Genomic DNA, 13,411 nt, shown 5'->3' on the forward strand with positions numbered 1-13,411 from the left:
ACCAACACACCTGAAGAACAAAGACCTCGGGTACTGGCATCATCTGGACGAGGCGTGAACGCAGCATCAGAACCGTGTGGAGAACATCACAATAAGCCACAACAGACATGCATTATGACTGATGGAGCCGTGCTCGTGAGGTGACGTTTTCAAGCCGTCTGTCCAGACCGAAGCCTTTCAGTGGCGGGACGTTATGTTGCAGGTGTCATCTGAGGCCTTCAGCCCGCCGGCCACGAGCGAGGGAGCGTCCTCCGGCAGATCTGCTCAGCGTGAGGATCCGCGTCACTCGGGCTGCTCCGGGTGTGTGTGCAGCCCGTTCTTCCCGCTCGAGTGTTTCTGCCGGAAGTCTTGATGGATGAGCTCGAGCTCGGAGACCAGGTGCAGGCCCATCTCCAGATGCATCTTCAGGTTCTCCAGCCACGACTCCAGCTTCACAAACGCAGGCCTGCGGGACGAGCACAACCATTATAACTTCTAGTTCCAATAAACCATGAGTCATATCTATAATATCATTACAGTAATATTCAGGGTTTGAAACTATGACAATTTTGCTATAAAATTTTTAAGTTACTGGCCATTCAGAACTTCTACTTGCCAAAAAAATAATAATAAATAAATAAATAAACCAGATTAACTACAGTACATCACAGCTAGCTTGTATATATATATATTATACAATTTGGATTTCATACATTCATTTCTTATTCAAACTAAATCCTGTCATCCAGCCTCTCCTCCACTTCCTCTTTCATCCTCATCACCAGAATGTGTTTTAGGTGGACAGATCAATACAGCACAAAGAACATACAAAAAAAAAGTTTAAGATGTTGGACAATAATAATGTATTTTCTGTTCACCAAATGCTCTTTAATCTTCGCTATTGCTTCAATGCAAATGAACAAGCGCGCCGTTATTTGTTGCGCAGTGACGAGTGTGTTCAAGTTAGTCAGATATGAGCAGATTCTGTGCAATACACTGTATTTAATATATCATGATGACTCACGAGTCCGAGCAGATTTGGTTTACACGAACTTCCCCAGCAAAGTTAGTAAACATAATAAGTAACACGCCAAACTGGCTCGTGATTTGACAGTGTTACCCGTCACAGCTGATTTATACCCGCATTTGGCTGTTCATTTCAAACCCTGGTAATATTGCTCCCCTTTGCTTTCATTCATTTAGTATGTCATAGAATGCAGCTATCATGGATGTTACTGATATTTATGTTCTGTGCAAATGTGGCACGTATGATAAGCATGTCCCGTGTATTCTCTAACCGCTTCTCTGCGTCCAGATCGCAGCAGAGCACCGCCATGGGGAAGAAAGAGGCCGGACAGTCCGGCGGGCAGTACTCGTCCAAAAAGCCTTTGACGTTCAGCCCGAAATCCATGGCCCGGGGCAGGTAGTCGGGATCGGCGTTCACTCGCCCTATAATCTGGGGCAGAGCACAGAGTTTGATGTGAGACAGAGGAAGTGAGGTCAGTTTTCCCTAAACCCACACCACACACTGCTTCCTCTGGGTGTCCTTCACTAATGACGGGCGTCTGTCCTGTTTTAAACCGGTGCTGCTGTATGTGGTAGCAGTGTTCCCCATTAAAAGAGAAATCCCTGGAGTTCATGCGGAGGAAGCAGTTATTTTGGACTTTAACAGCCAGTGATTATTCCCTTAGATCAGTCCTGAAACACTCACCTCGCACAGCATGATGCCGAAGGAGAAGATGTCCACCTTCTCATCATAGCTCTTTCCTGAGAGACACAAACAGCAAAACATCACATAACACCCAGTGAAGAAACGACTTCCTCCTGTTAATCGCACTCTATTCTAACAATTCTAACATCGAATGAGTCTGCAAGTTGAGGTTATCAAATTATGTTTTTGTAGATATTTTCTACCTTGAAAATGTTTGACCACTATTTGAACATTCAAAATCCTTAAAGGAGTAGTTCACTTTAAAAAAAACTTTTGCTGATAATTTACTCACCCATCCCATGTCATCCAAGATGTCCATGTCTTTCTTTCTTCAGTCGAAAAGAAATTAATGTTTTTGATGAAAACATTCCAGGATTTTTCTCCATATAATGCACTGGGCATTACTGGGCACCAAACTGTCCAAGGTTCAACTGTCCAACTATCCTGTTCAAAGGGCTTTAAACAATTCCAGACGATGAATAAGGGTCTTATCAAGCGAAACGATCGCTCATTTAAAAAATAAATAACAAAGTTTAAGTTTTATAAGCTCAAATGCCCGCCTTGCTCTGTTCTGTGTGACTCTCCTGTTTGAACTCGTTCATCAAAATGAACGAATCTTTTTTTCGACTCATTTGATTCATTTAACGAACGAAATGGACAGGAGAGTCACACAGAACAGAGCAAGGCGGGCATTTGAGCTTATAAAACTTAAACTTTGTTATTTATTTTTTAAATGAGCGATCGTTTCGCTTGATAAGACCCTTATTCATCGTCTGGAATCGTTTAAAGCCCTTTGAACAGTTTGCAGTTTGCACTGAAACTGTCTTTTGGACCTTGAACCGTTTGGTGCCCAGTAAAGTGCATTATATGGAGAAAAATCCTGGAATGTTTTCATCAAAAACCTTAATTTCTTTTCGACTGAAGAAAGAAAGACATGGACATCTTGGACGACATGGGGGTGAGTAAATGATCAGCAAAAGTTTTTTTTAAAGTGAACTACTGCTTTAACAACGATTTGAATTACAAAATAATGTTATCTACTGACATGTACTACTTGTTCAAAAATGATTTATAAAATGATAAACCTAATATTCCAGTCTTCCAAACACGTTTAAGAAACTGAACGAGTCAAAATGATTGTTTTATCAGCTCAATGAATAACTCTAGATACCTTTTTATCCGAATTGTTAAAGTTTTTGGAGTGCACATTAGCTTATTTTCCATTAACTGGGTCAAATTTACAAGAGCGCATAAAAACCACAGACAGACTGAATGAAAATGTAAATCCACTCGCTTATGGAACGACAGAAATACAGCTTTGGATAGAAATAGTCGCTTTGGATAAAAGTGTCTGCTAAATGAATAAATGTAAATGTAAGCCGTTTCCGCGGTAACCTCTGTAAACACAGCAGGGCTGCGCCTATAAACACTACACGTTACACAGAGCAAAGACAGTCAGTTCCCTTCAGAGCAACATTCATAGCGTTCATTCAGACTTTAATTCATAAAGTTGTTTAATTCCCTCAGTTGTTCCGCCATTTTTCCAAACAAAAAGGAAACCAACGTTTCATGTCGTGTCTGCGTGAGACTGTTGCTTACATTGCTTAATACTGGACGGTATTTACTGTGAGTTTTTCAAACCCTGGCAATCAAATAGGGTGTTAATGATGATTGAAATATTCAACTGTAATACAAATCGCTGAAAGTTGCATCGTGGTTTATCGTCAAACTGGTAAGGTAACCGTTTCATCCCTAACCCTCAAACAAGAGCGAGCTTGTCCTCCAAGACCAAATACATGAACATGCTAAAACCATTCAGAGTTATCATGATTTAAGTCTTCTTTTCTCTGAAACATGATTCCTCCTAAATACCACACCACATTTTTGTAAGATCATCATGATTTACACAGAATAATACATTATTAATGAAGAAAAGCGTCGGGTGATGAAAGGAGAGCCCTCTCACCGTGGATCATCTCCGGGGCCATCCAGTACGGGTTTCCCACCACAGTGTATCTCTTTCTCCTGTCGGCCTTCTTGACGCCCGGGAGCTGTCCGGACACCAGTTTGTCCTGGATCTTGTCCTCCACCATGAGCCGGGACAGGCCGAAGTCCGCCACAACAACACTGTTATTCTGTCAGAGCGAGAACTACTTACAGATCTGCCATTGCACATCTTCAACGGTCTTCAGTTCTTCAGCTACATTTGTATTATCAAACAGTCATGCTTTATTTGCTCTGAGAGAAGCTGTAGTGACTGTGTTTCGCCTTTGCACAGTAGTATGACACATTGACAGCACCAAATTCTAATGTTATAACCACTGCCGTCACTCTTTAAATGGGCATTTTCTTAAAGACCTGGAGTGATCTATGTCCTGGCAGACGCTCTGTAGGGCTTTGCTTCTGAACACTTAAAGTCCCCCTGTGGTGAAAATCCAGCTTTTAATGTTGTTTATGTGTCTATGTGGTGTTTTTAATACGCTTTAAGACAAACCATGTGTAAATTCATAAGTCGACAGCATTGCTGAGTATTTTCTGCTTAAAACTGCAGTGAACCAAAGACAGTCTCAAAAACACGGGTTGAAATCGCTGGTGTTTCTGACGTCACAAACGACCTTGTAACCAATCAGATCAACGTGTGACCGTCAACCAGTGGATCTCTGAGCTGAGTGAGTGAGTGGAGGCGGGGCTCATTTGCATATTCACAGAACCGCGCATAATAAATGAGGCAAGGGTGTCGAGTTACATTCAAGATATTTTAAGACATGAAGAATGTTTTTCAAGGAAAAAAAAAACGCTTAAATATGTCATTTTGGTGATCAGAGATGAGTTTTAAGGGATAAAATGATTGACCACAGGGGGACTTTAAAGCTCTGAATGTGATCCCGCATTATACACCTCAAAAGCAATCGAAATCAATGCAATCTAGAAAGCTTATTCTCTTCATTCTCAACATGCAAACAAACACTGGAGCTGTGATGCCACTCACCTCTCGGACCAGACAGTTGTGTGAGTTGAGATCTCGGTGGATGATGTTCATGGAGTGCAGGTAAGCCTGGGTCAAAGGAGCACATGTTAAACGGCTGCCCGCTGCACTCATTCACAGGACTGAACGCACTGGTCACCCTATGGCTGACTGCTAGATTAAAACTGGGCATCACACACTGGAAGACTTTCACAACAAACTCACGCAGAAACATGAGGCTTGTTTCTCTGAGACGCACGACACCTGAAAACAATACAGTGTGTGTTCTGGCATCGGTTCAACATATCAAAACATCTGACTGGATCAAAGTCTGAGGTCTGTGTCGGTCATACACTGGGACTTTCTGCAGACAGCAAATCGAGGCAAAAACTATATTTTTAAAAGTTATACTTCAGGTTCTGTGACTATTCACCAAAACATTTATATTATTATCTTTATTGTCAGGTTTTCTGGATTTTTTTTTGTAGTTATTATAATAATATACTGTGTGCATTATAAACTAAAACATGAATATGTGATAATTTATAGTTTATTTCCGTTTTGGAGTCGAACAATATTACTTTAGTTTGTTTTCCTAAACAGGCTTATGTTTAATGTACATTTCTTTAACAAAAATATCAGTTTCACCACTCCTTTAGCTTTTTCACATTTCAAGCTCTTAAAATATAATGAATATATGTGGCACTGGCGCCTCACTCACCATCCCAGAGGCGATGTCCTTGGCGAAACTCACTCTCTGATTCCATGGATAGCTACTGTCCTGCACACAGAAGACACACTCTCTGATACTCATGCAGTTTCCCTCTCTGACAGCAGGCGGCGCTCATGGAGCAGCAGAAACACAGCGCTTACCCTGGGGCCGGCTTCACACAGCTAGTTTAGACCGCTCTATAGTGTTAGACAAGTCTAAAATGTGCCCATAGACTAGTCTAATGCAAGTTAGACTGTTTCACAAAAATAAAGACTGACTTAATTTAGACCAAAAACATCTAAGACTCGTCTAAGACTCTGTTACCTTGGCAACCAGCAGTAACAATCAGTTACATTACAAACAGCCGAAAGAAAAGGGAAAATATTCATCTCCATTTCAGTGTCTTTAAGTTTCTCTTGGGTTCCTCCTCCCGTTTTTGGATATTTCCTCTTAAATATTTCTTTTTTGGCATCTTGTAATATGTTTTTGTATCTTTTCTGTACGTCAAATTAAACTTTTCGTCTTGTTACTCCATTCTCCGCTAAATTTCCCCAGTAAAATGTCCTTGTAACTGTTATACTCCTCCAACAAACACATATTTTCCGCTGGGGTAAACTGCACTGGGGTGCGTTTCCCAAAGCCAACTATGGTCGCAAGTTCCGTCGTTGGAAATTTCGATCATAGTTGGCCAACGATGCTTTTGGGAAACGCACCCCAGAGCGGTTGAATGCGCTTACTCGATCCGCCATGTTTTTTGTTTTGAAAAGTGTCTTATTTTACCCAGAATGCATTGCAGTGTAGTCCTACTTAAGATAGTCAGAGTCTTAAGTGCTTTGTGCAACGGTCTGATTTAGATGTCTATCTGAAGTCTATCTACTATATCTAAGCCATAGTCAAAGTCTATCTGTGTGAAACCGGCCCCAGTCTATACAACACAGCTGCGCTTTCTAGAACGGCCACTGTAAGGCAAACACTGTCATAATGCATCAACAGTAGATCAGAAGCGATCGCTTGGCATTAATGTGCAGTGCTAGTGACTGAAACACACACACACACACACACACACTCATCAACAGTAGATCAGAAGCGATCGCTTGGCATTAATGTGCAGTGCTAGTGACTGAAACACACACACACACACACACACACTCATCAACAGTAGATCAGAAGCGATCGCTTGGCATTAATGTGCAGTGCTAGTGACTGAAACACACACACACACACACACACACTCATCAACAGTAGATCAGAAGCGATCGCTTGGCATTAATGTGCAGTACTAGTGACTGACACACACACACACACGCACACACACACACTCATCAACAGTAGATCAGAAGCGATCGCTTGGCATTAATGTGCAGTACTAGTGACTGACACACTGACACACACACACACACACACACACACACACACACACACACACACACACACACAGTAGATCAGAAGCAATCGCTTGGCATTAATGTGCAGTACTAGTGACTGACACACACACACACACACACACACACCATGTTCTTGATGATGTCTCTCAGTGTTCCTCCTTTGATGTACTCCGCGATGAAGTTGAGCCGTTTGTCTTTATAAAGGACGCCGATGAACTTCAGCACGTTGGGATGGTCCAAACACCTCATCACCTTCACCTGAACACACACACACCGTCACAGAACACGTCAGCAATGTTCACAAACATGTTTACAATCAATAAGAGGATACAATAAACTCATTCAAATCACACACAGGTGACGTAACGGATGTTTCCTGCCTCAGGCTGAGCGTCCTCACATGTGCAATGGCGCAATCCCTCATGTTCATGAAGACTGTTCTTATTCCGGTTTTTATGGCGTTAGATTTGATTGAACTGAACCGAGGAGTGTGTAAGGGCCGGCGATGGCTGTGTGTGTGCTGTTTTTCTCCTCAGATGAACTGAGACCACGAGCGTTTCCTTCGTTTTAAGCACAAGTGTACAGCAAAGTCATTAAAACAGAGAATTATGGGAGCTAATCATAAACGAATCTCAGACAAACGAGTGCTAGATGACGTTTCAGCCGGGCAAGCTGCAGTGTTACGAGACTCGTTCTCCTCGTTTAACCCCGGAGCCTGCTGGGTAAATGATGAGCTGAGACACACACACACACACTCCATCTGTCCTGTAAGTGAGGAGGCTCACCTCTTTGAGGAAGGTCATCTGTGTCTCCTCATCGAAGCGGATGAGTTCCTTCATCACCATCACCTCGCCCGTCTCTCTGTGAGTCACCTGACAGGGGTGAGAACACACACGGAGTGATCACACTCACCCAAGCAGCAGCTGCTTACTCATAAACTCAGTGTTTTATTGCTCTAACTGGAGCATGACATCAGACTCAACAGGCGGATCTGGAAAACCCTACGCTATGGGGAAAACATGTCCCCACAATAGCCAAAATCCTTGTCGGGAGATGTTTTGGTCCCCATGAGGAAAACAGCTCATAAATCATATCAAGTGATGCTTTTTTTATGTAAAAACACAGAAAGTTGTGTGTGATGGGCAGGGTTAGTGTAAGGGGAGAGAATATACAGTTTGTACAGTATAAAACCATTACATCGATGAAAAGTCCCCATAAAACATGAAAACACCACATGTGTGTGTGACACCACATGTGTGTGTGACATGTGTGTGTGTGTGTGTGTGTGTGTGTGAGTGAGTGAGTGAGTGAGTGTGTGTTCTGACCTTGATGGCCTGCCCGAAGCAGCCCTTGCCCAGGACCTTTCCGTGGATGAGATCGGAGGCTCTGAATATGCGGTGTGTGCATGTGTGTGTGTGTGTGTGTGTGTGTGTGTGTGTGTGTGTGTGAGTGTGTGTGTGTGTTCTGACCTTGATGGCCTGCCCGAAGCAGCCCTTGCCCAGGACCTCTCCGTGGATGAGATCGGAGGCTCTGAATATGCGGTGTGTGCGGGAGTGTGTGTGTGTGTGTGCGTGAGTGTGTGTGTGTTCTGACCTTGATGGCCTGCCCGAAGCAGCCCTTGCCCAGGACCTCTCCGTGGATGAGATCGGAGGCTCTGAATATGCGGTGTGTGCGGGAGTGTGTGTGTGTGTGTGCGTGAGTGTGTGTGTGTTCTGACCTTGATGGCCTGCCCGAAGCAGCCCTTGCCCAGGACCTCTCCGTGGATGAGATCGGAGGCTCTGAATATGCGGTGTGTGCGGGAGTGTGTGTGTGTGTGAGAGAGTGTGTGAGTGTGTGTGTGTGAGTGTGTGTTCTGACCTTGATGGCCTGCCCGAAGCAGCCCTTGCCCAGGACCTCTCCGTGGATGAGATCGGAGGCTCTGAATATGCGGTGTGTGCATGTGTGTGTGTGTGTGTGTGTGTGTGTTCTGACCTTGATGGCCTGCCCGAAGCAGCCCTTGCCCAGGACCTCTCCGTGGATGAGATCGGAGGCTCTGAATATGCGGTGTGTGCGGTTGGTGACGACGCGCAGCGACTCGGAGCGGCCGATGTCCTTCCGCAGAGACAGAGGAGACGGTGAGCTACTGGAGCTCGGGGATTTATCAATACTGCAGCTGCGCCTGCACAGAACACACACCAGCCACGGTCAATCAGGTGATCATGCATCACACACAGAGCCTCGGCCGTTACTATAGAGACAGAGCGCATGTAGGCCACGCCCACACCGGGGGAACAATCCAGCCGGCCCCATCGCCTGCGCATTGTGTGAAGCTGCTATAACAAAAAGCAGAACAATGTCGAAAAGCTGCTATGTGACAAGGTGTACAGCAAACAAGCTAAACACAACCAGAAATACGTTTTTATAAGCTCTCGACCCTAAAATACGAGCGTTTAAGGAGACACAAGTGGACAGAGCAGCGTGATACATTACTCTGAGAACTACCCCACTGGAGGAGGCGTAACCGGCGACAGGATAGCTTCGTGTACAGAAATATAATATAGAAAACTGACATTTGGATATTTGACTTACCAGTGATCAAATGTTTACTGCACACGTAGTGTATTTCTACTGCAGGATCCGTTTACCCATTCAGTCAAGCCAGTGTCCACTATTGTCTCCTTAAACGCTCGTATTTCTACAGCTTATAAAAACATATTTCTGTTGTGTTTAGCTTGTGTGCTGTACACCTTGTCACATAGCAGCTTTTCGACATTGTTTTTTGTTGTTGTTATGAGTCATAAATGACAAGGAGGCAGCTTTTGGTAACTCTTTATTGTGATGGTCCCTTTAACACATTCTGTAGACTAGAAGTAACTCTGCACCTTCATGTCTACTAACTCTCAGTAGAGTATTAGTATTCTTTCTGCTTAATATCTGCTAACACTTTACATGTACATGTACAACTACATTAGTCAACTTATTCTAAACATAACCCTACCAGTCTAATGAGAGTTAGTGCACATGTAGGTGCAGCGTTACTTATAGTCAACAGAGTGTGTTAAAGGGACCATCAAGATAAAGTGAAACCCAGCTTTTTGTAATGCAAAGTCAATGGAGACGGTTGGATTGTTGTGTGTGTGTGTGTGTACTGACGTGATGATGCGCGAGCGCAGGTTGTTGATGTCCTGGCTGGGCGGGCGTGTGATGGGCATGATGGGACTGGGGCCCTCAGACAGGGGTGTGGGGCCGTCCACCCGGTCCTCTGAGGAGCCGTGATCATGAGGGTCGTGCTCAATGGTCAACTGCAGCAGACGACTGGTCTCCTGGATCAGCAGATCAATCTGACACACACACACACACACACACACACACAATACAGTCAAGTAAGGACTTTCAAATCATTTATGGATCATATATTGTAGTCTGTACATTGGTAATGTAATAATAGACTGTATACAAATAGTGAGTTCTTCATTCATTGTCACAGTAATGAACACGATTATTATGGTTTGATTAGCTAATAGTAAAGGAATTGTTCATTGGTTATTAGAAGTAAATAGTTCTCACTTTAGATTAGGTCATGGAAAACGGGAACATTTCATCATTAATTTCTTTAAACCAACCGTTACTAGACATCCATAGCATTGATGTATTCAGAGTTTCTTACAATGTTTACTAACACATTAAGCACTTACACACACGTTGTTTACAGGGACTCTCCATAGGCGTAATGGTTTTTATACTGTACAAACTGTTAGTTTTCTGTATTAAGAAACACTTAATACTAATGCAATCAATGTCTAATAAAGGTTGATTCTTTTGTTTTTCGTGACCGATCAAAAGTGAGAATATTTACAGTTAAGAACATGATCTAACTCTTACATATGAGCTAATTAAACAACAATAATAGTGTTATAAAGCTGTCTGGTGTTCAGCAGACATCAAAAGCTCAGTGTGTGTGTGTATGTGTGTGTGTGGGGGTTTTATTCACCTCGTCCAGAGGAACGTTCTGAATCGGCGTCCCGTTGATCTCCAGGATCCGATCGCCGACATGAATGGAGTTCTTTACATCTGGACTGATGCACTCTGGGTCCACCCTGAACACACACACACACACACACGAAACCATGACACGAGTCACATGACCAGGACAGAGGCGTTTGAAGATTTCAGTCAGGACAGCAGATCAGCGCAGTGTTCATGGATACCCATGCAAGAGGGGACAGGCAAAGATTCGAGAGCTATAGAAGGAACCCATTATATATTTGGAAGAACTTTACTTTTCCTTTTTCAATCATTCATGCATTTGCATTTTAATTCCAAATTCTAAATCAAAGTATTAAACGGATAATAATTCTCATTCAGAAAAATGCCGAGCAGTTTGAGAGTCTGTGTCCTGCAGTGACACACACTCACTGCGAGACTCTGATGGTGGGCTTGAGTTCGGGGCTGTATCCGTTGGGACTGGGGCCCTGATCGATGGACACGGAGAGCCCGCGCTTCCCATCGGTGGAGGCGGGAATAGACACGAGCGTGACCGTGTGGGGAATCCTGGAGCAGGGCGAGTCGGGCAGGGTGACCGGAGTCACGACGGTGCGGTAATAACACTGTCCACTAGAGGGAGACACAGCAGAAGAAGAGTTCAGTTCACAGACAGGAGTCAGCCGAGGACGGGGCCCGTCCCACAACAGGACATGCTTTCAGAAGTTTAGCTGCAGTTTAAAGGACTGAAACACTCATGAATTTCACATTATTTGGTGACATTTTACTTCTGTTAATAACGTTAGAAACATCTTCATGTATTGCTTAAGAACTAGTTAAATCGTTCAAACATCCAGGCTGTCATGACACGGTGTTTCACACTGTAGATTTTTTCTTATATACTTTTATGAATGCACATGAAACACTTTAATCATTATAAATTAGTGGTGATTATGAAGAGAAAGGACACAAACACTGCAGGTTATACACGTTTTGGAGAGTAGAGGTGAAATAAAAGCAGCAATTCCCCATATGGCAAGGCAAGGCAAGGCAAGGCAAGTTTATTTATATAGCACATTTCATACACAATGGCAATTCAAAGTGCTTTACATAAAAAAAAAATCAAAAGAAATAGGAATAATTAAAACAGTTAAGAATAAAGAGATTAAAATAATCAAAAGAAATAAGAATAATTAAAGCAGTTTAGAATAAAAATTAAATAAAATACAGTACAAACAGTCGGACACAGTGGCACAGTGCTCATTCAGTAAATGCATAGCTAAACAGAAGTGTCTTGAGTCTGGATTTGAATGTGACTACTGTAGGAGCACATCTGATCTCCTCTGGAAGCTGGTTCCAGCTGCGGCTGGCATAGTAGCTAAAAGCAGACTCACCATGCTTAGAGTGAACCCTTGGTATTTCTAGCTGATGTGATCCTAATGATCTGAGTGATCTGTTGGGTTTATATTCAGTGAGCATATCTGCAATGTATTTAGGTCCTAGGCCATTAAATGATTTATATACCAGTAATAATACTTTAAAATCAATCCTAAATGTAACTGGGAGCCAGTGTAGAGACCTGAGGACTGGTGTGATGTGTTCATATTTTCTGGTCCTGCTCAGAATCCTGGCAGCAGCGTTCTGTATGAGCTGCAACTGTCTTATGGTCTTTTTAGGAAGGCCAGTGAGGAGTCCATTACAATAATCCACCCTGCTAGTGATGAAAGCATGCACAAGTTTCTCTAAGTCTTGACTGGAAACAAAGCATCTAATTCTTGCAATATTTTTCAGATGATAGTATGCTGATTTAGTTATTGATTTGATATGACTACTGAAACTAAGGTCTGACTCTAGAGACACACCCAGATTCCTCACTTGATTTTTAGTTGTTAGACCCCTAGCGTCAAGGTATGCATTCACCTTGAGAACTTCATCTTTGTTGCCAAACGCAATGACTTCAGTTTTGTCTTTGTTTAACTGAAGAAAGTTTTGGCACATCCAATTGTTTACTTCCTCAATGCATTGGCACAGGGAGTCAATGGGGCTGTAGTCGTTAGGCGATAGGGCTAAGTAGAGCTGTGTGTCGTCTGCATAGCTGTGGTAAGAGATTCGGTTCTTTCTCATTATTTGGCTCATTGGGAGCATGTACAGGTTGAATAGGAGTGGCGCAAGAATTGAGCCTTGAGGGACTCCGCATGTCATGGACGTCCACTCAGACTTATGGTCTCCTATACTCACATAATAACCTCTCCCTTCTAAGTATGACCTGAACCATTTTAGGACTATCCCAGAAAGCCCCACCCAGTTTTCCAGCCTGTCAAGAAGTATGTCGTGATCGACAGTGTCAAATGCAGCACTGAGGTCGAGTAGTACCAGCACTGATAATTTGCCGTTATCAGTGTTTAAGCGAATATCATTTATTATCTTTATGAGCGCTGTCTCTGTGCTGTGATGCGATCTGAAACCAGATTGAAAATTGTCAAAGTATCCATTCGAGATTAAGAATTTGTTTAGCTGATTGAAGACAACTTTTTCAATGATCTTGCCTATGAAAGGAAGATTTGAGATCGGTCTATAGTTGCTTAATATGGTCTTATCCAGATTGCTCTTTTTCAGGAGGGGCTTGACAACTGCAGTTTTCAGGGAGTTTGGAAAATTCCCAGAGATAAGTGAGGCATTAACCACTTCTAGGAGATCAG

At 43.1% G+C, this 13,411-nt stretch overlaps 1 protein-coding gene across 3 annotated transcripts in view; it reads right to left on the bottom strand.

Annotated features, from left to right (window-relative positions):
• Positions 1-230: 230 nt before the first annotated feature.
• limk1a (LIM domain kinase 1a) overlaps positions 231-13,411 on the bottom strand; it is a 72,736-nt gene continuing 59,555 nt past the window's right edge. For all 3 annotated transcript variants that reach the window (XM_056270726.1, XM_056270721.1, XM_056270727.1), the window contains 12 exons: positions 11,148-11,345; positions 10,723-10,828; positions 9,885-10,072; positions 8,724-8,910; positions 7,538-7,624; positions 6,879-7,010; positions 5,377-5,436; positions 4,680-4,745; positions 3,657-3,825; positions 1,691-1,746; positions 1,278-1,435; positions 231-445 (listed from right to left, as the gene is read on the bottom strand). In XM_056270726.1, the coding sequence (XP_056126701.1) occupies positions 283-445; positions 1,278-1,435; positions 1,691-1,746; positions 3,657-3,825; positions 4,680-4,745; positions 5,377-5,436; positions 6,879-7,010; positions 7,538-7,624; positions 8,724-8,910; positions 9,885-10,072; positions 10,723-10,828; positions 11,148-11,345 (1,570 nt within the window). In that variant the 3' untranslated portion in view covers positions 231-282. The remainder of the gene's footprint in view (positions 446-1,277; positions 1,436-1,690; positions 1,747-3,656; positions 3,826-4,679; positions 4,746-5,376; positions 5,437-6,878; positions 7,011-7,537; positions 7,625-8,723; positions 8,911-9,884; positions 10,073-10,722; positions 10,829-11,147; positions 11,346-13,411) is intronic.

The sequence above is a fragment of the Rhinichthys klamathensis genome, unplaced genomic scaffold, assembly GCF_029890125.1.
Source record: "Rhinichthys klamathensis goyatoka isolate OS25496 unplaced genomic scaffold, OSU_Roscu_1.1 h1tg000014l_1, whole genome shotgun sequence".
Lineage (NCBI taxonomy): Eukaryota > Metazoa > Chordata > Actinopteri > Cypriniformes > Leuciscidae > Rhinichthys > Rhinichthys klamathensis.